General features: G+C 38.4%; 2 protein-coding genes across 3 annotated transcripts in view; both read right to left on the bottom strand.

The window, feature by feature from the left end:
• The window catches only part of Lmpt (four and a half LIM domains protein limpet), a 946,158-nt gene extending 922,944 nt beyond the window's left edge, over nt 1-23,214 (bottom strand). Inside the window, exon 1 of the mRNA XM_071599517.1 lies at nt 23,136-23,214. Coding sequence (XP_071455618.1) covers nt 23,136-23,177 — 42 coding nt within the window. The 5' untranslated portion in view covers nt 23,178-23,214. The remainder of the gene's footprint in view (nt 1-23,135) is intronic.
• A 249-nt stretch (nt 23,215-23,463) lies between these two features.
• LOC139700982 (serine/arginine repetitive matrix protein 1-like) overlaps nt 23,464-27,919 on the bottom strand; it is a 38,207-nt gene continuing 33,751 nt past the window's right edge. For both annotated transcript variants that reach the window (XM_071599514.1, XM_071599515.1), the window contains one exon: nt 23,464-24,297. In XM_071599514.1, the coding sequence (XP_071455615.1) occupies nt 24,160-24,297 (138 nt within the window). In that variant the 3' untranslated portion in view covers nt 23,464-24,159. The remainder of the gene's footprint in view (nt 24,298-27,919) is intronic.

The following is a 27,919-nucleotide window of genomic DNA, read 5'->3' as shown; positions in this document are numbered from 1 at the left end:
AGTTATGTACAGCGCGGATGCGTGGTCCCTGAAGTAGGATGATAGAAGCAGATTGGAGGCTTATGAAATTAATTTGGGTATGGAGAAGCATGAAGAAGGTGAAATGGACCGAAAGGAAAAAAATGAGGAAGTACTATATGGTGGGCGAGGAGAGGGGTTTGTAGTGAGAAATCCTAAGGAGGCAGGAAAAAGTATTAAGGGCATATTGGTCGGCAGTGGGATGTTGAAGACTGTAATAGAGGGGAGAATGCTAGGCAGACGAGGAAAGGGCAGGAACAGGATAGGGATGTTGGACGTGATGAAGGGAGGAAGGAAATACTCAGAGATGAAGAGGGGCTTGATATAGACTAGACTGCTGGATTTTGTGTTTTGTTAGGAGTCATAAAATATTTATTTGGTAGTTGTGTTCATCCAAAACCTACCTTAACCGGTAGATTACTTTTAAAGAAATCCGTAATTAATATGTTTTATCGATAGTTATGAAGTTTTTACATACATGGCTGACATCTTTTGCTCTTCAAGTATGTCTAATTTCTGTCACGAATGCGTACAGTTCTGTAAACTGACGAGGATGTCGACACATCTTTCTTGGAATAACCATCTAAACAGTGAACCTCGCGTTGTTTTCCTTTTAAGAGCAGTCTAAAGTCAGTACCGTGTTCCCCTAACACTTCCTTCCCTCATTACTATTTCCTAACACCTTGATTACCAAAACCTAAATTTAACTGATTATTTATTTATTTTAAAACATTATTTAAATATAGCAGTGGTGCCAATTTACAGTGAAAAATATAACAAAAACATGAAAGAGGACAAAATACAATAACAGCAAAACAATAACAACGAGAACCGAACATGGACCGGGGAAAATTTTAATTTACTGAAAGGTGGGATAAAGCTTGGGTGGTGAAATTGTTGCATGATAAGTTAAACGGGTCGGCAGTGTGAGGGAGTGAATTTAGAAGGGAGGAGAGGCGAAATAAAGGTGAGCGCTTGGTGAGAGATACTCAAGGAATAGGCAGATGGAGTAGGGAGTGGGTGCGGGTGGATAGAGTTGGTATCCTGAAGTTGAAGAGAGAGAGAACAGTTCAGGGCAATCAATAGGCGAGTTTAGGGTGTCGTGGAGGAGTTTTAAATCAGCTTTAAGTCAAAGTATCGAATATCAAATTAGTGTATAAAATATTAAGTATCAAATTATATCGTCGTTCCTATGATAACGCAAAAAAGCTGAAAATAATACTCGATTAGGCTACTCCAAAATTTTATAATGAAGAATATACTAGCAAATTAAAGAAAAAGACTCTCGTCAGCCAGCAATAATTGAGAAGGATCCATAGAGGATATTGTTCGACGAGCTTAAGCGTCTGGGTTTGCCATAAAGTATTAAATAAACTGTCGAAGAGAGAGAATGAAAAATGAATGAGACCTTTCAACAAAAATGACACATTTAAGCATTGATTGATCGTTTAAAGGTTTAAGCGTTGAGGAGTGTCCTCCTTTTTTCTTGTGTCTGCCGCTAGATTGAGAAATTTTCGTTTCTCTTAAGATTCCGCGAGAATAATTGTCAAAGATACCTTCCACAGTTAACAAGGAATTTTATATTTTGTTCCAATCATGTACTCCGTATCGCACATCTCAAAGACCAGTGTTAATGCATGATGTCCAGCACTCATAATAATGATGGCTTTATTTTCGTTCTAAAATCACCCAATGGTCGGCCTGGTTGATTTGGCGCGTAATGGCACCTGCCAGCTAAAATAAAGGTCATGGAATTAAGTTTCTTCTCAATAATACGCTGGTGTATTCGGGTTATCTAATGGCAGGCTAAATGAATAATCAGAATCCTCAGACAATAAAATTTTGCAAGAGAAAAACGTACATTTAAAAAAAATAAGCAGGGTGCCATCAAAAAACTCTTACGAAAAACAACCATTTTCCACATTAATCAATGAGGATGAAAAAATTAGGTCCGAATATTTTGACTAGCTTATCACCAATGGCAAAATAAATTTTTAGAGCTAAAAATCCTTCAAAAAATCCATATTGGAATCATGAAAATTTTCTTTAATCAGCTAAATTGCTTCAAAACTGAATTCAAAAACGATTGCACACATGTTTGAGATTTGATGTATTTTTGACCAAAAGGGAACAACATGTGAATGTTATGATTAGTAATGAGATTATATTATCGCGATTGGGATACATTCCATAACTTCATTATTTCAACAGAAAAAATTCTGGGTTAACCTTTTTTCCGAAGAATTTTGCTGTTAAAAGGGTATCATCTTATTTTCAATAAGTTATTTCCAAAATGAACTGAACGTGAATATTCATGTTCAACTACAAAAAAAGGCATTATTTTTCTTCTGTTCGTTTTACAGCTAATCTAATCTATTCTTATCTTTCCACGACCTCTCTCACGCCGTCAACGAAAAGATGGAGGTCCTATCGCACTTTCTTGTGAGACGCCGGCTATCACACCTCATTTCATCTCATTATTTCTCTTTTTCGTTTACAGTTTGAGAGCTATTCACCGATATGAACATTTTTGTTATTTTGGTTAAAGTTAATACCAGTTGTATCTATGGTAACGAATAGGAACTGTTCAAGCTATTATTTCAGATAAACAAGATGGCGTGTTTGAGGCACAGAATTTTCTATACACCCGCTGGCACCAATTATAAAACTTGAAATTCATCTCTTTTATAATTTACGATGTGAGATATTATTTAGTGCGGGCATGTGAGTTTCTTGGAAAACCGATAATAGTACTAAAGTGAACATGGGGAGAATATTTTAATCGGATTGAACTAATTTTCAGCTTCCTTCCAACATGGCCGCAGCCACTGTAGTTTGCCATTCTAAAAAACCGTATGATGATGATGAAAAATGATAAATAAAAATGTTTGGATTGATGAAAAACGCATGGAAATTCGATTGGCTCTTATGCAATTGTGTCAGTGCGCGTACCGCATATAGTCGGCGAAATCGAACCAACGGCCTTGAAATACATGGCACCTTATTCATTTCCACGAATTTCCAGCTACGTCCAGCTGTTACGCCCCTTCGTCGAATATCGTTAGTTCAAGACATTCCGGTGAATTTGGCAGCCAACTCTTCCCAATTGCAACACTGAATGATAAACTGCGTGTGTTAAAATTTAATCGTGGTTCAACTCTAACCAACTGAAAGACACATTTTACTCTTTACCTTAAAACTTTCTCTTTGACACCCTGACCCGTACGAAATGTCTCGCGTTTTTCACGAAGGGATTGAATGCAGATACTTCCATCGTAAATTATCTAATTTGTCTCAAATTTCTGACTCAACCTGTTAATCTAACTTCTCCGTGAGATGAATTAGCAAATGAAAAAATACATTTATAATGGGCAAGCAAGAAACCTTAAGAACTGCACTAAGTGAAGGGAGTGAAGCTTCAACGCGTCTGTTGCATTAAAAAATTAAGATTAACGGATATGAATAAATCAGCAGGTATATACGAATACCTTAGGATAGTTAGAAGTCGCGAACGGGTAATTTGAGGGTTCCTGCGCTCAAAAGTAACATCGTGTCGGAACAATACCGATGGATGAACTTACAGGGTTCGTCCGGAAAATAAGTGTACTGATTTTTTCCCGCCGCTCCAGGCGCGCCCAGCACCGCTCTGACGGGCTGCGATTGGAGGGGGGTATGTTGGCAAGCGACGCTGAAAAAGGCAGTCGGCTCTGAGCTGTGGTGTAGTGAGGAGCTCTGTAAACGCGAACCTCCACGCTCGACCCACGTCACGGAACGCGATGCCGAAGTTTTTGGAGCAGCGTTATTCCATCAAATTTACGGTAAAGCTTGGGAAATCGTCTACCGAAACTGTCGGTATGATTAACCAGGCTTACGGGGAGTCAGTCATGTCCAGAAACATGATCTTTCGGTGGCACAAGATGTTCGTGGAGGGCAGAGAAGAGGTCGACGACGAACCACGGCCTGGACGCCCATCAACGACACTCACCGACGAAAATGTGCGAAAAGTTCGCGATGTACTGAACTCTGATCGTCGTCTTAGTGTTTGGATGATAGCAGAGCAGTGTAATGTGCCAAAAACGATAGTGCACGAGATTATTAGGGAGCAATTACAGATGCGAAAAATTTGTGCAAAGTTGGTGCCGAAAGTGCTCAGTGATGATCAAAGACTCAATCGTTTGGAAATCGCGACACAACTTGCGGATCACTGCAAAAATGATCCACATTTTTTAGAGAACGTTTTAGCGATAATAAAGCGAAATTTTTTAGCCATACGGGACTTTGGACGCCGTCAAAGAGGTCGTGACGACGTGTCTTCGAGTGGTTCCCGATGATGCCTTCGCGGGAGCGTTCCAGGAATGGGAACGCCGCTGGAACAAGTGTATCGACTCTCAAGGGTCCTATTTTGAGGAATATTAGCTTAAGATATGTAAAAGTGTAATAAATTTTTTTTCCTGAGCTCAGTACACTTATTTTCCGGACGAACCCTTTATGTTCGATTTATCGTGATTTTTCTTTTTGGTAATATTCGGATTCAACAAAGAGATCGGATATGCACGCTAAGAGAAAATTTTATTACTATCCAAATAATAAAATATTGGTGAATTTCATATTTCACTTCAATAAAAAAGTGAGGGATTTCCTGTTATTTGTACCGAAGCGTTCGAAAACTTATTAACAATATTTTTTTTAAATTTAGATGAATTTATTTCCGTTTTCCTCGAATGAAATACGGCTCAACTCCAACCAAATGTACCAAATGCCAGAACCATAAACACAGAAATCAATCCAGAGGTCGGTTTGGTAGGCGATGGTAGAGCTCACTACCCGGCGGTGTACGAAATTCACACATCAGGATATCGATTTGCAACAGATACGTATACATAGATTTTTGTTACTTCCGGATAATGCAACACATGACCCACCAATATTTTTTTCTAGGAAGAGGAGATTTTTTGCAATGTTAAATAATTATGGTGCTATACTTATCTATGACATTCGTTCGATTAACCACAACCACTCGTGTTCCACCACGAATTTATATTTAATTTAGTACTCCATTGGGAGACTTTTAGCCTAAAAATCTTGGAGAAAGCGTATACTTAGAGCCATTCGGTTCGTATCAGATTCGTGAGTTTGTTCATGTCGACGTATAATAACAAACACGAGGAAAATAATACTGTGATCGATATCTAGAGACCTATTAACAAAATATATCAGTCAATTTATAAGTCATTTAATACGCTTATACATGTTACATAAAATATTCTGACCTTATTTAGAGTACACCCACTGCTTTAAATGTAATGAGTTCAATTGGAGATTACAAAAACGGATGTGGATGCACTGTGGCGATTCAACTAATTCAATTCAAGTTGTAAAACGTTATTATCATAAACTGAGTCGCCTATCAAAGTTATTATAAGAGCTAGGTTGGGAATGGAACGGTAAGGAACGATAAGGGATCAGAATAACACTGTCCGATCTCATTAGGGGGAAAAATATTTTCGGTCAAAAGTAGTTTGGTGTGTATTCACCACCTGCCACACACCCTAACGTTGACTTGTATAGTACTATGCAATTTTATGTAAATGTAATCCAGGCTGATTGTTTTGGAGGGAATACCTAAATTAAAAAGTATCACTTCATACTTGATTCAACTAATGCCACCGCAAACCTATTATTCATTGTGTCATTATTATTGTAATAATGGAATATAAATCTAATTTTCTACTTTTCTTTAGCTAGGAATATTTTCTCTTCATTTAAAAAAGTCGAGAAGGTGAAAGCTTGGAAGCTCCGTTAGGGGAAATAACGAAGAATTTCAGCTTACATCTAGAAAACATTTTTCCCGCGAAGTGAATGTCACCCAGCAAATGGTGGCTTTAATGGAAGATGGACATTTTTTAAGGGACAAAAAATTGAAACAAAGATTCAACCCTTTACTGTGGACATTTATCGAAACAATCAAGCATTGATCCATCTAAGAACTAAATTTTCACCCGGAGAGTCCGAAAATATTTTTACAATTAATTTTTTCCTATACCACCGGGTTTCCTTCGTTCACACTGTCCGAAGCCTCATCTTTCGGAACGCAATCCTCCCCGTACCCGAAGAAGCGTTTGTTGGAGGCACAAAACCAGCACCTAAAACCGGTCCTGATGAATGACACTCCCAAGTGTCCCAACAATTTAGCTCTTCCACGCACCCACGCTCAATGTGAACGTGACGGAATTTTCTGTAAATGAAAAGGTGCGGTGAACTGCGGCGATCCCAAGTCCATGAATAATCGCGGCATAGCTTTGTGATCAACACGGTCCTCCATTTATCCGAGTGCACCATTCCAGGGGGCATTCTGCATTCCAGCCAGTGATCGTCCAGCGACCCTACCTACTGACAGGCTTTCTCTCCATCACTGATTACAGCAGCCCAGGTCCGGTGTCTCGTCGGGGGAGTCCTTGTGGCGGTCGTTGCGTCACCGGTCCATGACACGCGTGAGTTGACTCGTGGGAAGCGAGAAGTCACCTGGTAGCCTCAGGGTCGGAAAGTGGGAGCGAAAAACGCCGTGGGATTGGATTAGTGCGGTGGCTAGTGCCGTACATCAGATGGGACGCTAAATTAAGTATCCTTTGGCAACCATCGCTAAGAGTAGGGTTAAAATGTCGACGCCGGGTCTCTCTTCCCCATTTACTGGTAATCTCATCTCTGCCGAATTTCCCACCTATCCCTAACGACGTAAATGACATCTGACTGCCAGTTATCTCCCCTAATGAATACTAATACTGTGAATGTCGCTTCGATATTGACAATGGATTGATATCCCCGCGCGGGGAGTTTTTGACGAGTCTTTTGTGCCTAACACCATGGGAAAATTTGACGTTGGAAACCCCTTGGAGTGCCCCAGAACTGGTAGACGATGTGGGTCCAAATGCGGGTGGGTTTTGTGCGATGTATGTATTTGTATGCATGCATGTACGTGAGGATTGTTTCTGGTAAAAATAGGAGGGATAGGACGAGGAATGGTTGGATCGTGAAATAATATGGGATGAATACAACGGTGATGAACTGGTTTGGTCATATTGAGAGAATGGATAAGATTCGAATATTTAACAAAGCAACCAAGAACGGCACAAAGGCACAAACGGCACAATTGCCCATACATTGGATGACAGTCAATGCATATAATATGCATACATTAAGATAAATAAAGGGTAGGAGCAATAAACAATAATGAAAAATTAACAAAATAAATGTCAAGAACTGCTATACCAAGATAGCAGGAGAGCACATATGCAGAACAAGATCTTGAGAACAGAAGAGCAAGTAGGAAACAAAATATAAATAAGGCAGAAACGAAAGAAGGACAGAGAATTATGTAAGAAATGAGTGTAATGCACGACATTTTTCTGAAATTCCTTCAAAAGATCCTTTTATCACTTTGCCTTCCCAGAAATGGAATAAAAAAGGGTAGTTACGTAGCCGTTCATGTTCTTAGATCAATCAATTATTTTCTTAGGACTGGGAAAAGATAGTGCGCTGTGATAGAGCTTAAAATACGCGGGCACTCGCAATAACTATGGGGCAAAGATGACTGCATCGTACAACAATGCACAGGATTGGATGTAGCCAGAGCTAGAAGAGAGTTTTCAATGCTTAAATGGCGTCGTGGAGTACAAGGATAGCGTGTAATCATCAGTTTTCTCCACTTATGTGGTTCAATAACATACGAAATTCATCATCAATTGAGTAAGAAATGCGATGGCGGTATTCCGGGTGCGTATACGATATGCCTTCGTGTGTACGACACTTAAAAGAAGGCCGAATAAAGTCCTATGACAACGGATCCAAGAAGCCTCATTCGCGGGGCATCAGTAATTTTCCAGTGGGCGAATGGGACTTCTACCGAACGAGTCATGTCGTCGACATTGTGAAAAATGTGCGTGTCTACAGGGAGATTATATTGACATTAGAATATTTCTGGTGTAAAATGTTATTTTGAAAACAATAGATCTTAGATCTTGAAGGCACCTCGTATGCTTGTAAAACACCGATCCACACATTCTATTTACATTTGGCTCCAATAATTAATATAGGTAAACTACCGGTTAAGTTAGATTTTGGATTGACACAACTACCAAATAAATATCTTGTCTCTCCTAACAAACCTTTAGCTCCAGTATCGGCCCACAAAATAAAAATTCTGCCAATAAACACTACCTTTATAATGTTATGATAACTTACTCGGCAAATAATTCCAATGAATTTTTTTAACCACGGTAATACTTTGTGGCAAAGTAAGAAAAGATTTCCGATTTTGCTAAAGCTAATAAGTAATCGCGAGGGGAAAAAAACAAGGAGCATACATATATTGGATCTCGTGAGATTAAACGAAAAGCGCGTTGAAACGACTTAAAACTCGTGTCGATGACCGAGAAGGCGCCGCATGTGAAGAAATAAAAGGGGTCACGACCTCGGAACTGAGCTCCCACAGCCTACGGTTTTGAAAGGTAAATTTATACTAAAAAAAAGTCGAGTTGGTCAACCTGACTACCATAAATGATAATTTTCAACTGTCCGGAAACAAAAATCAAGTTATAAATAATTAAAGCTGAGTGATCAGTAGTAAAAATGGGAGTTATGAAATAAGAGATTATTATACGAATGATGCGAATATATTACCATATAATCGACGGATAATATACTCCATTGAGAAGGTCATTGAGGAGAAAATCGGGGTAGTAAAAAGCTACAGTTTGCCGACGTCGGAATACAAATTGAGGACAGACATGGAATGCTAAAATGGAATAGGTTAATATTTGCAACTGAAGCTTCGTGACTACAGTTAAAAATAAAGTGAAAACCTGAGCATCTGTAAATGTGAAGAGGTAATGGTGCATACAATCTTGTATAGTACGCGACGCAAAAAATACTCGAACTTTTTTTTGCAGGAAATCAAAATTAAATTTATCTTATTCTTTCTTCCACATCTCAAATTAACAGCGTAGAACAAATTAAATGCATGAGCCAAAGATTGGGTAGATGAGACCTTATGATTTCAATTGCTTTTAAATGCATAATTTATCTTGAGGTAGGTAGCCCCTAGTCATCTTCATTAATTACCCTTTTAAATCTACATAAACGTGCTGTGATTCCATATTTTAGGAAGACTCCACTTACAACTTTCTTTGCGATTTTCAAACTTTAATCTCTGCGAGGCAATGAAATACTGTTTCCCCAAGGGTTTTAAATTTCATTTCATACATCGAAATCGATCAGATTTACCTATTTTGTCTTAGATTTGACCTAATTCCCACGTTAAATAGTATATACACCTACATCAAGTGGTTAATTATAGTCCTCTTGTATAGGGATATCCACAGCGTGTTTTTATCCAAGTATCTGTTTGCAATGAAATCACACTTAAGCTCCAGACACATAAAATTGTTCATTCGGACGAATCTCAATCACAATAGAACAGAGAATCCAATAGAAGACACGAAAAAGAAGAGCATGAGCTTAGAGAACGCCAATACACTAAAAGGACAAACGAATCGCAGATGAAACAACCTCTAACTCATTTAAGTCAATAACTTCATGACGACTACTTCGCAGAGTGGTTACACCAACAGAAAGGGCCAGAAGTTGGGCCATAAAGCGTTATTGTCCGGGTAGTGACGAAGGCCAACAATTTACATTCCTTTTCAATGGGCATTCCAACGTCCCACGCAAAAATGGATCTGCCGCGGTACTCGAGCGCTTGAAGATATGCGACGCGGGTATTCAAGACGCAAAGCCCTCCCTCTTCCTAAGTGTCACATTATACGAGAGGAGGAGGCGAACGGGAGGAGACGAAAGGTTTGGATGAAGCGACTTCGTCCATGCATGGAAGCAAAAAGAATAAGACCTTCGCCTGCCGCACTACCATCTCTCTGAAATGAGTCACAGCTGAACCAAAGGCGGGTGTGTGCACGAAACGATTCACGGGGATCAAAGGCGGGATATTGAAAGGAAAGGATGAAGAAATTCTAAAGGGAGCAAAGAAAAAGATATGGAAGTGGGGGAATCGAATTAGGTCCTGGAGTGTTGGTAAATGTTTTACGGGGCTAACGAATGAGATGGCGTGCATATGGATGAATAAAATAACGAATTCGAAAGAGCCTATGGGTTTGACGATGCTAAAAAATGAAAGAAAAAAGATAATGGTTGCAATTTAAAAAAAATTCTCCCCGGCCCTACCTGTGTGTAAAGAATTTAATGTTTTTTCATCTGTAATGGATAGTTAAGCCGTCAAATTGGACGCCTTCGTGGGGCATTTTGTAAATTTGTGGGACCGATTTGTTCGGTCAGTGAGGTTGGAGACTGCCACTGGCAATGGGCGGTTTGAGTGATGGGCAGTGGCAGGCTGCACATATGGGCATCTTGAAATAAAGAAAAGGGTTTTACAGCATAAAAGGCTTGATGAAAATGTTTTCCTTCGAGTCGTAAAAATGCGACAAATTGGTTTTTCTTCATTTAGCGTAGGCGCTCTATATCAATTGCTATTTATTTTAATGTCAATATTGTGTTTGATAACGTGTTGGGAAATATCCCAAGTGAGATTTGAATATCGCGAAGTCTGATTTTTAAGCAAAGGCACTTACCCTCTCCATGTTGAATAACAAGCAGTTAATGTGCAAAACTGTCATGGTGGGACGAAAGAACAAAGGGTACAATAAAAGTTGAGAGAGCGGGCTAGCTTTCCCCGTACTTCGGCTGAAATTTTACTTTTTACTCTAAACCATCGGTTTACCAGAAAATCGGCTTGGTTACTCTCTTTCCGATGAAATAGATGTTTATAAATTAAAATTCCATCATTGGATATATCCTCCAAAAGGCAAGGCTTTAATATCCGTAAATATATTACTTTCATTTGGGGAGAGCTGGCCCAAACACCATTAGACCAAGGGTGCCAAAATTCCTGACTACCCTTTGTCCATTCTACCACGCAATATCACCCAAATATTTAGCATTTGTTTACTTTTGACAGTAAACCTTAGAGAAACCAAGTCACTAAGAGTGAATTTTGCACCCAACTGAATGTACGCACACTGGTTCCCCTTCGTCCACTTTTGCACGAAATAAACAGCAGTAATCCGGTCTTTTGAACTTAATAGTCTAAGCTTAGTCGGACATTTAATGGAATCAAAGCTTTCCCATGGCATCATGGTAGACTTTTCCGAAAGGCTTTTTTTTTGCACCACATATTCCCAGTTAGAAATAATATTTCCACGTGCTTCCTTAACGGGGTATGAGTAAATTGTTTTACATATCATTTTAATTCATCGTTTTACAATCGCATTTACCACATGGCCATAGAGGATCTTTAGTGAGGAGGGAACTAGGTGATAAGGAGGGCAGCGGATGTGTATGGCACGAGAAGAAACACTGAAAATGCCTGCCGTGGGCGTTGAAGCCTTAAAAGGAAATAGGAATGGACGGGAGAGAGAAGAGGTCCCGCTTACTTCATCGGAAGGCTCGCTTTCTTCTCCCCCTTCCTCACCCTTCGTTTCTACCGCCTATCCCCTCCCACATTTCCATCTCTCGGTTTTGAGCGGGTTTTCACCTCGAACCCGGACGAGCCGAGCCCATCTCGGGCCTTCTACGGCGCCCGCCCTACCCCATTACATATGTGCGGAATGTATGTTATGTTCCAAAGTATCTTCCATTGATTACAGTTCCCCCCTCCACAGCCTCCCACACACGTTTGTTTCCTCTTATGCTGAAACATCTTGAGGATCTACTTTTTCGCGTGATAATCGCAGGCCTTAGATCAATTTCAAAATATTACTTTGTCAGGGTTGCTGTATTGGGTATCGAATGTTTTCATTCTTGTTTATCAGATATGTATGTTTTTATCTTATTCATTTAGGGGCAAATTTTTGAACTTTACTCAATGGTATTTGCATTATTTTCCATAATTCAATACGTACTATCCAGAGGGTTTATTTTTGAGTTAATTATCGCACTACAACCACAGCCTCAATTAGTACGACACCAAAAAGAGGAGATACATGTATTGATTTTTTTATGAAGCTTCCAGTAATTATGACCATTCGTACCATTTAATATTCGTGCAATAGCCGAATTTCTCGTACGAACTGGAATAGTGTAATTACCTGCTCGTAATATTTTGAATAGAACCCTAAAATACGTTTAGGTATTTTTGCAATGTTAAAATGTACCGACATTTCTCAAAACGTTTTTAATTTCCTCAAAATTCTCTGGGTAAAAGTTAAGGTAAATAAATTTTGAAGTACCTGCAACATTTTTCCTATACATTTTTGTTATGTAGAGTGTAAGGTTATGTTCCCTTTGGAAAGGCAAATTAATGCATTTTTTTCAGTCTGTATCCATCCAAATCCCACCTTAAAGGATAAACTACCAAACACTAATATTGTGAATAGGTTATTTAGCCTTTTCAATTAAAAGAAACCAACCCAATAAAGATAATTAAATCCAAGGGAGAGTGGTGTACCACATTCAGCACTGCATATAATTCTCAAACTAACTTAAAAAAATATCAAGCAAAACTCTAGCACTTCATTCTCCAGTTATATTCTTCATAAAAATTACAAAACAATGTACAATGGTTGATTCGGATGGGTTATATTGAAAAGATAAATTGCCCATTGACACATGTTTCACAAAAAAATAATATTTATTCGGAGTAAGTTAAATCGAATTCATCGGTCTCAGAAAGACGAGCCAAATTAAATAAATTGAACGAAATAATTAGTTTAATTTGTAGTGATATATGCCAGAGTTGGAATATATTAATGATCGCATAATAGTACTTTTCCACCGTATTAAATGTTTTTTTTACCGACCATGTTTAGACTCAATACATCATACAGTAAATACATACAATACCTGTATCTACAAATCACAATGTGTTATCTTTGTCTCTCTATATTCTACCAATCTACATCCGTGTTTTTATATATTTGTGCGTCGCCGATATTTTTATATTTTTAAATAAATAAATAAATAAATAAATAAATAAATAAATAAATAAATAAATAAATAAATATATATATATATATATATATATATGTGCATAAAAAATAAGGAAGGAGAAAAGCAAGGATTTGCACCTCCACCCTTTCAATGAAGAACTAGCCTAAAAGGCACCACAACGAAACCTACCAAACCTCAACTATTTTCCCCCTGTATATTTCGGAACTGCTCGTTAAATGTGAAACTTTTCAGAGAATTTGAATCTAGCAAGAAAACACTAAGATTTTAAGAAAGACATTTGAAAGGAATATGCGGAATATAACAGTTTTTTTTCACTCAATACGCCTGATGGAATTGATTTAATCGTAACGGGTGCAACGGTGGTGAAAATCGAATGGGTACGTTAGACAGGAAGGTCGAGAGACAAATTAAGGCAGATGCATGAATCAGGAGGCATGAGAGGGGTAGAGAGAAAAGGGGTTTAGTGGTGAATTTTGTCGTCACTGGAGAGACGAATGAAGTTAGAAATCTTCGTGCTGAAAAACTGATGTTAATGACACTTCGTTCCCTTTCAATGTGCCCCTTGATTCCCGCGCCGTCTTCCCTCCCTTCGCTCTTCTTCTTCCTGCCCGCCCGTTTTGCCCTCACAGCCTCACATATACAAGGAAACTTTCCAAATGGTGACGTCACCGGCAACCACGCGTCGTGATGCTTGCGCAACCGTCAAGCATTCCGAGTGAAAAAGCGGGAAGCGCCAAAGAGACGAAACAAAGACTAAGGGGAGGAGGGACGAGATGAGACGATTGACCGATGGACAAAGTCAAACCTTACCGGGTTGGAGAACTCTGAGATCACCGCTTCCCCTTGATAAAGCGGCTTTTTACGGTATTCGGATTTTGGTCTCTCCCTTTGCTCATTCGACATGACCGTCGCAGTTTTTGGAAACTCGAAGAAGATTGCTTGAATTTAAAATCGGTATTGCTTTGATGGTTAATGCTGGTCTGCCACGGACTCAGGGCCAAGGAATATCACATCAAGGGCAAATTACATGATGCTGTGAGGAATACAGTCACATGCATACATACATTTAATTTTCTTTGAAAGGAAACAATTAAAACAAAATCGTTCTATAAAATCCATTCCTCCATCTTATAATGGCGTGCACCGCCAAAACACATGATTGTCGCGCTTCAAAATAATAAATAATGTCTTATGAATTTGGTCGCGCAAATGTCCATGTAGAATCGGAGGGAATAAAAGATTCTTAAAAAAAATAGACGGGACTACACGCTCCATTTTTTTGCTGTAGTGGTCCGACGTGAATAAATATCACATGACGAAAAGCGCTTCAACGGTTTTTTTCAAATTATGCTATCATAAAACATTTTTTTAAACATACATTTCATTTCGTTCAGTAACCAACAACAATACCTGCCAATTATCTAGTAAAGTAGAGGATCGGGATGATGTGGTGGCTAACGTACAGACTTCCCACCGAGAAGGCCCGGGTTCAAATCCTGTAGATTCAAGTTGATGTTCCTGTAGTTCAAATCCTAGGTATCCTACTTGAGGTGCTTCGTGGAGAGCATTTTGAGTGAATACCACGTCCGTCGGATGGGACGTTAAACTGGGGATCCCTTGGCGCCCTTCGGCAAGAGTAGGCTAATGCCAACGCCGGGTCCACCCCTCCACCCTTCCTTTCCCATTCATCCCTAATGGCCCAAATGACCTTAGCTGTCGGTCGCCTCCCATAAAAACTATTACTCGAGTAAAATACTAAATATAATAAATAAAATTATTGATATTCTACCCTTTAAGAGAGTTTTTTTGGATGGAAATAACTATAACAAGAAATAAATATAAATTTATTATCATAATGCCATTAATAATTGTACGAGTAGTACACCATTAAAGGTAGATTTTTGATGGATTCAGAGACAAAGCACTGCAAACTTTAGGCAATGATAAATGACACTAAAAATACCTGATTACTCTGCACAACAATACATTAATTTATTCTACCGTCCACCCAATCAAATTGGCTAGAGCTCGAGAATTTTTTACCTAACTGCACGAGTAATTTCGTATGAATTTGCAAGACACGCCTTTCAATGCGGTCGGAAGTTAGCAACGGATATGCTACGAGCAAACGTTCCGGAAGTCAGTCCCTAGTCCGGAAGAAATCGTTTCATAATCCTCCAGCAATTTTTTTATACTTTATTCTTACACGCCACATGTGTGAAGGAACAGTGAGGGAAATTCTATTTTTGAACTGAGAAAAGAGAGTCATCTAGTGAAAATGAACGAAAGACATAGTAATGCGAAGAAGGAAATGCACCTCCATGCACATCAAATGGAGGCGACGAACGAAATGTCTTTGACTGCGACTCGTTTCTTGTGATACCTCGAGGAACTTCAATGATAGAGCCTCGTATGCTATAGAGTATCTGTGATAGTTCCTAGTTGAAAATTTAAGTATTAAAAGGTTACGTGCAGGGGAAGTAATACTCTATATTACAGAATAATATGCGATTTAAACAAAGCACCATACAAGGACCTTGTATTGTTTGTGGAATTGAAGCAGGATTTATTTCAGTGTGGGGTGTAACTTTTAATTAATTAAAGCATATACTCTGGAGTTAAATTGTCCCTCCTCATTGAGGTGAATGAATTGCAATGTTAGTCTGAGTAAAAAGTATGCTGCCATCTATAGGCGAAAATATTAATTTTTCCAAAACAAACTGGGTTTTTCGATCTCAAAAATGTACTTTTTTTAAATTGCCTTGCGTCTGATCTACAATCTCGGAACTTCATCTAAAACGCGGTAAAAGAACTGAACATTCTTAATCTCTTCCTTTTTTGCATATCTCGCTCGACAAATTTGGCGAATCTCTTTCGTTTAAGATTTGCTGAAGATTTTTTGGCATAATAATAATGACCGCAGCAGTTTCGTTTTGATCGTTTAACTCGAAAATGATTTCAATTAACAAGGAATGTGGCGCATACAAGAATAATCCCAAACGTAATAGGACTGAGTCGATTGAAATTATTTATTGCCAGAATTGATACATTCCCTCATAAGTCTTCGAAGCAGCACCCTTGAGCGTCCACACACCGCTGCCAGCGTGCTGCCCACGCCTCGTCCGCCTTCTGGAAGGCGGCGCCCGAAATGATGCTTAAGCTCCCTCGTCACGGCCTGTTGTAACGCTTCCACCGAGCCGGGCTGGCGTCCTTTCAGCACGGAATTGTGGTGGGGGCAGAGAAAGAAGTCTGGTGGGACATTGTCTAAAAATATGGATCCTCATTCGCACACGTCTTCCTCATGCCCATTTTTTCTGTCACAAGTCGATGCACATCAATTTCAGGGATGTCAAGTTCATCCGAAGCCATGTGAACCCTTAATCTGGGATCTCTGTTCAACAAAGCCTTCACTCTCGCAAGATTTTCGTCACTTTTTTAGGTCGAAGTGCGTCCTGAACGTTCGGCGTCATCAACATCTTCTCTACCATCCCGAAACAGCTTGTGACACTCAAAAACACTCGATCTTCCCATGGCATTATCACCATAAGCTGCCTTGAGTATGTCTCTCCCGGTATTTTCCAGTTTCAGGCGAAATTTGATGACGTAGCGCTGTTCCAATAACCGGTTCATGACGGAGCGTAACGAGGTCACGTTACAGAGGTTTCGCAAACAAAAGATCTACACTCCGCAAAGGCTGGGAACCAAATGCCACTGACCTCCAGCCTTTCCTGAGACTACCCTCCCTCGAGCCCAGCCAAAGAAACCACCGCCCATCCGTCCGTCTAGTCGGGGAATAATAAGTTATAATTTTTTTGGAACAGAACTTGTAAAATTCTCAGAGTCAATAAATTTCATGTCTACATGCAAGTCAACTAGCATCTTTCTTGCGATTTTTTTGCTAAAATATGCACGTATATTTTTCCAAAAACTATATGTACAATTAAAATTCAATGCTTTTTATATTTTCCCGTCATATTTTACGAGCTATACACCCATATAAAATAGTACCTGGGAGTTGGCCGATTTCACAACGATAAATTGCTCAAAAATAAATTTAATGCGTTAATTAAATGAGCTTAAAGCTACATACACCGGATATATCCTCCAGAATTGCGAATGGTGGATCGATCATCAGATATAGATGTTAAACGTTAAATAAGCAAGTGCACTCGATAAATCATCGGACTCGAACTCGATAAGCCTACTGCAGTCGAAGAGCGGCAGCAGTAAAGAGATTCGGTGCCGCGAATAAACATACTTCAAATATCCCGAAGGAGGGAGAAAAGCATTTTCATAGGAGAGAAGGCGTAGATCGTAGACTCTTCTAACGAAATGCACAATAGCGATTACTTGGATACTTGCAGGAATGCGATGTGGACGGCAACAAGAAACCACAAGAAGTCATAGGGCCAGATGCGAGAAATCATTGAAATTATCGTCTAAGCAATAAAAAAAACATGAAAATAAAAGAAAAATGACCTAAGGTGGTTGAAAATCCATTATCGGAGAAAGTTAAGACATACCACCATTGTAATCTACGGATTGGAAGTGGAACGAAAGAGGAGAAAGATGAAAAAAGTTTACTATGAAATATACGTCAATAGTAAAAAAACTTTCTGACATAAAAAGGGAGCAATTAGATGACCTTTTTCTCCTCTTTTAAGTACTATAAATGAGCTGTTTTTTAACCTGATAGTCAGTCATTCAGCTTGATTTTCATTTCAAGTAAACAATGCTGATACAAATTCGTATCATCATTTATAAAACGAAGGTGCTGCATATAGAATGTGAAGAGATTGGGGTCGGTAACGGCGTAGTTTCATTGGTTAAAACATTCAAGAATCAGGTAAAAAAGACAATAACTATTAAAAGCCTTATTTGTTAACTGTCGTAAAGCAATTTGAAAAGTTCAGCGCATTTTCAACGTCAACAATTGAAACGCATAAAATCCATAAGGAAAAATAAAATATGAATAGGGTGAAGGGTAATGACCAGCTGACGCGAAGCAATAAGGGTAGAGTACCAGACAGATCAGGAAGGAATAAACCCTGGCTGATACACAAGTGCACTATTGTCAAGTCTCACTTTGGTCATCTTGCTGGATGAAAGGCTCCAAGCGATGGAGGGCAGCATAGTTGATCATTTCCTCTGGCGGCACCAAAACCCAATACGTATTACAAATATTCGCAATTAATCGTAGACAGCACTGTGGAAAGTGGGGGGAAAAGATTTCAGGAAGCTTTCGGGTGGGGCAAGTTTCTACAAGAGTGGCCAGTCTGCCAGGCTCACGATCTTTGTCATTTAAGGAAATTCTTGTGGATTTTCGTTAAAAAGGAGGAACTTTTTAGGAGCGAACCTGACAATAGGGAGTCCGTGCCCTCTAATATACATTTACAGCCGAAGAGGAGGGACGTCCATGTACTGTATGAAAGAAATAACGGTAGACGTGAAACCGAAGAGGCGTAAAGCGAGTTTGTTCAATGACAGGATTAATTGGAGATACTAGATTTATCAATTTCAAGCTTAATAAGTGATCGTGGATATGAGGTTCCTAACAAAGGTAGATACAAGGAATCACAGGCGGCAGTAACATATTGCCGGTGATTGGCTTCATTCTATGAAATCATATTCCTTAGAATAAGACTCTCACCCTTCAAGAAGCATCAGCAGACTGCACAAGACCAAGACTTAACAACTGCACCTGCCTCCAAAAATCTATTTGACCAATGGTGGATCAGAATAATATTTAAACGCGAGCCAATCGGAGGCTTTGTTAGAAATAGTACCCGACGCGCAACTTAAAATTTCAAAACAGCCGAAGGAAGGGAAAATAACTGCAGCCTATTGCGATAAATCCTATTTTTTATGAGCATAGGAATTACGCGATTTCTATATGAATGCACCAAATCGACATTTCAATAATTACAATGCAGACCACATTAGTCATGTGTCATTTAAAATGATTTAACTATTAAGATGTTCCTGGGAAACCATAACGGGCACGGAGAAAGTAACTGTCCCCCCTACCCTGATGTGTGAATATTCAAACGCCGTATAGGGCTTAGTACTGGGTGAACTCTACCATTACCTACCAAACCGATCTTCGGGTTGATTACTGTGTTTATGGTTTCTTTTTATTTATAGAACCAAAAACGTAAGAATGAAAGGAAAATAATTTAAACTAATACGTGCAAGAGTGCAATACATTTTAAGAGGTACTATCAACCTTTATGTTCGAGTCAACAGCGTCAAAAGTATGTTTTATGTTTGAGTAATATAGTTTGAAGAAAATTGGGGTCCGACTGCTTGAAAATGAATAGGAACGCTTCCTACGACATTCCATTAATTGCACTTTAAAAGGTAAAGATTATCAAGATTAACTAAAAGTGTATATTGCGAAAGCACACAAACATACGCCTTCCTTAAAGCAAATCAGATTGTAAGAACAAGGGATTTTTAATTACGGGAACTTCAAAATCCCAACAGGAGTACTACTGCTTTTTGTAATCATTTTTACTGAAATACTACCTTGATCAAAAATTTCCCGGAATTTATTCAGAAAATTAAAAATACAAGTTTATTCATCTAAATCTATATTGTCCCCTTCAAAGTAATCCCCATCGACTGCAACACACTTATGCCAGCGCTTGATCCAATCCTCGAAACATTTTTTATATTCGGTTTTCGGTATGTCCATCAGTGCTTCCTGCGATTTTTCCATTACTTCCTCTCGGCTGCTAAAACGCGTTCCCCATAATGGTTTTTTAACTCGATTGAACAGAAAGAAGTCACAGGGAGCCAAATCAGGTGAATTCGGTGGCTGTTGGATGGTATTTGTTGCATTTTTCGTCAAAAAATTACGAATAATGATAGCACTGTGCGACGGTGCGTTATCATGGTGCAAAATCCACGAGTTTTCTGCCCACATTTCTGGTCTCTTTCGGCGAATTGCTTCACGCAAACGTCTCATAACGCCCACATAATACTCTTTGTTTACTGTCTGGCCTTCTGGCAAAAATTCATGATGCACTACACCGTTGTAATCCATGAAAACCGTCAGCATTGCCTTCTTTTTTGACTGAAAACGACGTGGTTTTTTTGGTCTCGGCTCATTTGGTGAACGCCATTCACTTGCCTGATGTCTGGATTGCGTGTCGTACTCATAAACCCACGTCTCGTCTCCAGTAATGATCCTTTTGATGAATGTGGGATCGGATTCAGCCTCGCAAATCATGTCTTTTGCGACGTCAACACGGTCTCTTTTTTGCATGAAATTGAGGTCTTTTGCCATGCTATACGACGGAAACCCAAATCATTAACCACAATGTCTTGGGCGGATCCATAGGCAATGTTCAAGTCCTCCGCTATTTCTCTGATGGTTAATTTGCGGTTATTGACCAACATTTCTTTTACTTTATCAATTTTTTCACCGACTTTCGATGTCGATGGTCTGCCACTGCGTTCATCATCTTCGATTGACTCACGACCACATCTGAACCGCTCGTGCCACTGGTAAACGACCGTTTTTTTTAGAGAATCGTTGCCGAAACACTTTTCCAACATTTCCAACGTCCGTGCGCCACTAAATCCGTTTTTTACGCAAAATTTAATACAAGTTCGTTGTTGCAAATTTAAATCCATTTCTGCAATTGTAAAAAATCGCCAACACACACAGAGATAGATGTACTCTTGGCTACGTAACTTTTGCAAATATCAAGTTATGACACTAAGATTTAAAGGGAATATCAACAACAGATGTTCCAATTTAACAAAAAAAACAGAACTCAAATCGGAACGATGGGAGCGCCACACGGTGGTTATTCCGGGAACTTTTTGATCAAGGTAGTATACTACCATATTGATGATTACGACGTGTGAAAATTATAGCAATTTTCCCCAAGCAATAGACCCGTAATTTAATTTTCTTATTAGCGTTGTCTGCAAGAAAATGTTTCACCATTCCTTTATTGAAATCTTTTATTCGAACAATGAAAAGCTATCCTACATTTAATCAGCCGTTTTGTTTTTTATTGCACATTAACTGTCATAACCTCTAACGGTATGATTTTTACAAGTAGACCAGCAGGTCGAAAATCTGTTAAAACACGATAACTTAAACGTAATTACGTACGACACAACAGGCTACAAAATATCGCCCAAATTGAACGAAATCAAACACATATTCAAATTGATGATGGCAAACTTCGTTGATTTAGTTTAACGCAGCCAATGCTCACCTACTAATTTTGGGATAAAATAAAAACTAAAACTATGAGCACATACGTATTGAATATAATTATCTTGGCAATGAAAGTAAATATTTAAAAACTGTTTCCAATTCAGCGACATTTGTGGCCTTCCTCACTCCAGGTCCACCTTAGCAACATTGCATGGATTCAAACAAGTTGTAAACAATATCAAATGCCATCAGCAGTTCCTACAGAAGTTTCGTTACTAATAGATCTGACATCCGAAGTGGGTCATATCACACTATGTTTAACGAAATTCATTCATGTAACAGTAAGCATAATTGTATTGGTATGAATTCATATAGATGCAAGGCATGATAACGCTTGTTCCCATATGTAACCACAAACTGTAATTACGACTACATTTTGTTAAATCCCTATGCAGGATTAAAAGCATTGATCTTGTATTATCTGGAGAGGCGTCACTCACTGCACCACCTGGGGTCGCCAAGCATAAAATAGTATGCACGTAAAATCCGCGCAAGAGAATAAGTTCAGAAAAGGTTGGTTTCTTAGGTAGGGGCTACAGCTCACCTAGTACTAAGCTTAACGGTGTGTGAAATTCATACATTAGGGTTTGGGGGGGGGGTGCAGTTCCTTTCCCGGTGTCACCTATGGTTTCCCAGTAAGATCTTGGCACCCCAAAAGTTACACAGTTCGGGCTAATTTAGGATGCAAATTACGCTGAGAAATTGCCAATGGTCCTCACAAGGAATGCATTTTTCACGTCCAAGAAAATACGAAAACTTAGGAAATCACTTTCATTGAATCATGTCTGCCCGCATGGTTAAAGCAAAAAGTCAACATCCTTCTGAGTCGCCGGCGGGAAGATATGCTAGGCTCAATATACGGATTACGTCACCCAATATTCACGGCCTCTACGTGCGTATGAGTACGGCGACTGACGAAGTACTCTCGGTCCTATGACATTCACCCCCTCTAAGCATATTACATCCTTATGCTCAATGACTCTGCACCTAACAAATTATAAAGATAACATTACATGAAAAGAATCCCTCTTTTAATCAAATTCGTTAACACTATAAAGTTATAACTTGCTCGAGAATAAGATATTATATAATAAAGCATCCTCCAAAACTCTGATTAATAGTGAGAAAAATACAAATAAATCATTTTTCAGGTCGCGGGAACTTATTAAAGTTGAGTTGACCATAAGTGGAACGACTTTACCTCTACTTCAAACAGAAGGATCAACTTTTAAAACCGCGCGTATCTTCGAAAGAGGTAAAAAAAAGATAAAAACGGAGCAGTGACTGCCCGACCGACCGTATGAACCAAGGTCGCGTCTTGGAGTCCACATGGCACAGACTCCAGACCGCAGTACCCGCTCTCTTAACCCGCTGTTGGAACCCCGCCTATCTTCAACTACAAACAGCATTTCTAATCATTCCTACGGCTCTCTACAGTATCGTTAAGTATCAGAAAATTATAATTGCGGATCAATTCAATAAACACACCCCGTTGTAAAAATTATAGGAGTTCAATGTACAAGGGCAATTGTCTATAGCGGTAGCCGCTAACCAATTGTTCCATTGCAAACATATACCTGGATAAGAATTTCACAAACATGTTGTGAAATGTTGTCGTTTGTTAATCTACATCTTAACACCACATTGTCGTTTACAACCACTTACATAAATTGTACCATTCATTCCATTACTCGCCACTAGACCCGCGTATTCCAAAGACAATGCTTTCCTGCACGTAATAATCGCAGAGAAATCATCGAGATCGGCTTTATTCGTATAGAAACGACCATGGACCGTACTTCTTCCGTAGAATCGTTGCTTTTTAAATAACTACATTAAAACTAATTACAGAGAAATCACTCACCGTCTTTTTTGATATCCGATCACTTTCGGCGATGTTATTCATCTTCGTATCCACGATATCGAAAACACAAAACAAGCGGCTTCCGGCACGACCGACTCCCCGTACCCGTCGCAGGCGAACTGAGCTTCGTCCAACTTGGACTCAACAGGTGCCAGCCTCTAACCCAGGGACGTCGGCGGGCAGCTTTAAGGACGTCGCTCGCCGAGAAAAACGCGCGCTTTACATTTCAAGTCACCCCGGTCCATAAAAGAGGAGGGTTGCAACGCGTTTCAACGTTCGTGGATTTTTATTGCGTGTATACATTAAAAATAAACAAGACCTCTTTAAGTTTGCTGATTTAGAAGAATGTATTCATTGTTAGTTACAAACACGGAACAAAACAAACTTATCAAGAATTGCCTTAAATGTGTAAACCCACAAAAACTAACACCACCTCCTATTGTTTTCAAAATCCAGAGCCAACACTTATTGCACGACTCAATATTATGGTAAGAACTCAATGTAATTCTGAGCAATTACATGCCACAAACTCTGAACTCATTACATCTATAGAATACAACCATCACATCACTCGAACTGCCAAACAAGAAGTTTGGAGCACTTGTCTAAGATTAGCGCCCAGTATAAGAGGCTGGTGGATCCAGGACTGAACCATGTACCCACTAATAGAACATGAAGAACTCAAACCTTGAAATAATAATAGTATATATTTACACTGTAGGAAATGAGAGCTCCTGACTGCTTCAATATCATACTGTAGAAGGAAATCAGCAAGAACCAAAAGATGGAAACACAATGCATTAACATATGCACAAATTTAAAAGCAGGTCCCCCAACAGTTCTGACATTTCTTTCCCTACTTAAAATGTGCCATAGTACCTCTCACACAAAGAAAAAAGGATTCATACAGTTAATTGGTTCACAGAGTGATACTTCAAAGCTACACTCATTTCCAGCAGAAAATATTTACTCTCCCCTTCTCCCACTGAGACAAATCATAAAAAGGCAGTCCTTGTCCCCATCTTCATTTGCTACTGTGGCCATCACTGGAGTTGTCTTCATCTCCACTGCGTTCACTTGCCCCTCTCTTCATTGACTTGAGCGCCCTCTCCCTCAGCCTTCGCTCCAACTCCTCCGTGTTCTCGCCTCCGCTTTCTGAATCCTGAGCAAAGTTTGGGAACAGATTCAGAGTGGAAAAAAAATAATGTTATCGAAGAATCAGTATATGCACAAAATAGCCAAAAACAAATATCTGATTTCACCTAGGGCTAGGAAGATTTCAGGAATGCTGGCTTTAAAAGGCAATCCCTTGCTAATGCCAAATGCTTACATCATGCAAAAAAAATGACTCAAAAGAAAACTTTTTTCCGGCAACAGACTTAAAATACAGAAAATATCTCTCATACATTCTTCAAAATCAGCAATCAAATGGAAGAGCTCACGAAATAATTACTATTTAATAAAAGGCCACAAAGCAGTCATTCTATTTGTATTTACAGTATATTTTGATATAAAACACGTGATTTCGAGATTAAGTAACACTTGTGGAACCACTAATCCTATGGACAATGTGTGTACTACCTCTCACATCTAACATGAGAACTCGTCACAAAAACATGGTCACTGGGACAATGGAGAATATAAAATAAAGATCCTTATGAAAACTTTTGATATATTTCCAACGAAAAAGACCAATCCATAAAGGTTCTCACTCCAGGAAAACAGTTGATCATGGTATTTATTACTAAAATTTACACACAAAAATGGATGAGAATATATATATATATATATATATATATATATATATATATATATATATATATATATATATACACACATACATGAAAAGAGTGTATTGACGAAGAAGTAATGGGTAATGTGCAGTTGCCACAAACTATTACGTACAACAGAACACTCATCATTGCCACAATTGTTATAGACTGATCTGAAAATAGAACTTATGACTAAAATTAAGTGATATTTTCCTTAGTTTAAACCAACTTCTTCTCAAAAAAAATTTGGGTAGACATGTTCCCAGAACATTAACTTACTAAGCTCTACAATTTTGCTTTCAATGGTTGAAAGCAATTCCTAGCTCCAGTCAGTCACATAAATATCCATTGCCATATTAACATTAATTGCAGTCTTTTGCAAAACAGGAGTTTAAGCTGAGAAAACAAAATCCAGCCACGACATCTTCAGTTCAGTGACGTAATACCATCTACACGTTCCAGGCAGACTAACTAATTTATAATAGATGAATTAGGTAAGGGACCAAAAATTCCTCCAACAAAAACTATCGCCATTTCCAAACGTATGTTATGCAAGCTTTGAAAGAAGTCAGCGTCACTTAAAAAAGCAAGGAAGCATATATCGTAACTTGAATGCTTAAAATCAGCATCTAACATCGACTCTAGTAGACAAATGAAATTTAAACAAAGAGTAAATCAGAGGATGTAAAACTACCCATGATGAATACCCATACAGAATCAATTAATAAATATTACCCCTTAAAATAATGCTCCAGCTTGTATGAATCTCTATCTACACGTATACACTCCTCTGTTTTCATATAAGTTAAAACCAACATATATTGAATGGATTGGTATGTATATGCACAGTGAATGGTTACCACACTGCAACATAACGTAACAATGCACAGGAATTAGCCTCCATGAAATTATACCCGCATTCACTGAAAACATCTCGAAGCTCGCAATAAACATTAACACTAAACCAAATTACTCCAGGACTCGAATTCATAATTTAGCAATAATACTGTAATATAAGTACTTAGCAGTGTACTCTCTATTGAGAGTATCCACTCCGCATGTAGGAGCCCAAAGAGAATTCAAATACGGATGACAATAGCATATATTTATTAAGATGTCAAAGAGGTAAGTACAATGGTGAGGAGTTTATTAAATGGTAAGGAATCAACAATATAAGATCATTTTGGGATGAAAATAAACCAAACCACAATAATAGAGATAAATTGACATTTAACAAACCAATTCATATCACCTGTTGGTTACATCGTTGTTCACTTATACAATTACTAACATCTTCGGTAATTTAAACAGAATGATGAAAGGGAGACTTCATTAAAATTAAGTATCAAAGAAGCTGAAGAATGTCAGAACAATTTAAAATTCCAACTAGTACATATCTCTGATGAGGATTTGTATGCTGAAGCTTTTCTTCACCCATACTTTTCTTGAACAAACTCTTTCAAAAATGTATTCAGAGTGAAGAAAACTAGGGTATACTCCAATTGCCGGAGAATGGTTATGACCCTGTTGCATCTCTACATGTACCACTGAAATCTGGAATGGATTACTCTGGGAAAAACATCAAATTGGCTATTGAAATGGGAAACTTTCCGACACATTACTCACTTGTCAATGTGTATTGGTATTTACATCATAAAATACCTTTTTTTACTTGAGAAATACTGGTTACGTACAAAACGTATGAGTTTTACATAACCCACCCACCAACTAGCACAGGGCCAATTCTTTATTCATTTGATTTCATATAATTAAAAGACCCCTTTGAAAAAGAAAAGGATGAAACTTACTACATAAAAAACACTCAATTAGAAATTTTAATCCAGAAACATTGCAAATTGATCACTCGTCTCTCTTCACTCAATGAAAGTAAATGCAAAAAATGCAATCTCATTAACAGCTGCGAGCAAAACAAAATGAACATCAATTAAGTATCTGAAAATTGCTTGCACAACTGCTTGGTTTCTCAACATTCCTGGTTTGCAATGTAATCTACCACCCACATTAGAAAATGATTCTGACAATGTTAAAGAGCCATTTGTAGCTTCCCAGTAACAGAAACTCAAGACAGTCAACAATTAACTACAGAATATTTGGCTGGTCAAAAACCTGAACTTACTTTTGGAAACTTAAATTCAACCCCCTTGTACATGGTCATTACATCTCTTCAATGAATTTACTGTTTTACCATTATGAAGACTCACTTGTTTGTCAAATATCTGGCATACTTTATACCTGTACATGCATGGACAAAAAGAAATAGTTACACCAGTTATAAAGAATAACAAACAATTAATGCAAAAAACTGTGATTTACCAGGTTTTTTCCAGCAAACAGGAATGTCCACATAACATATTTTGATTCATAATTATTTTCAAAAAAAGTTACCTATGTTCCCAACACCATGGGTGATTTTTAAATTAACTTACTTCTTTTAGTTTATCATATCATACTTGGCTAATTATGAACTACCTCAACTTTTTTCCAGCTTGCACTTCATACCCTCCTCTAATTAGTTCAAAATAGATTAAAAAATCAAACCTTAAGGGCTTAAAATGAAGTGTTTCAAATGTGCTTCCGACAGCATTCATTTAAACATCAACATAAACCCAGGAGAAAATAATTTAGTAAAACTACATAGGTCTTAGTCTTTATTAATATAAGAATTTAAAATCACTTAAATAATTGTTAGGTGAAAATATAAACTAACAGCCAACTGAAAAATTACTAGTAGAATAATGGTTGTCACATACATTCATCAAACATGAGAGACCTCCTAAACCAATCACAAAATATCCCATTTTGAGTAGCTATAAGAATGTTCCTCGCAAAAAACAAACATGGGAACAAAAATATGAAAAATTGACTGCCTTTACACAATATCCTACTTCACAACTGCATTCCTTTAACTTCTTTAATCCTACTGTACACAAAAGAGGCATTTGTGCTAAAATGAATATCTGGTCGAAAGTTTTGGGGTGATACAAATTTTCA

Source organism: Hetaerina americana, unplaced genomic scaffold (assembly GCF_022747635.1).
Source record: "Hetaerina americana unplaced genomic scaffold, ioHetAmer1.1.p SCAF_11, whole genome shotgun sequence".
In the NCBI taxonomy this organism is placed as follows: domain Eukaryota; kingdom Metazoa; phylum Arthropoda; class Insecta; order Odonata; family Calopterygidae; genus Hetaerina; species Hetaerina americana.
Note: the sequence above shows the minus strand (reverse complement) of the source record. Positions and strands in the feature narration are given on the sequence as shown.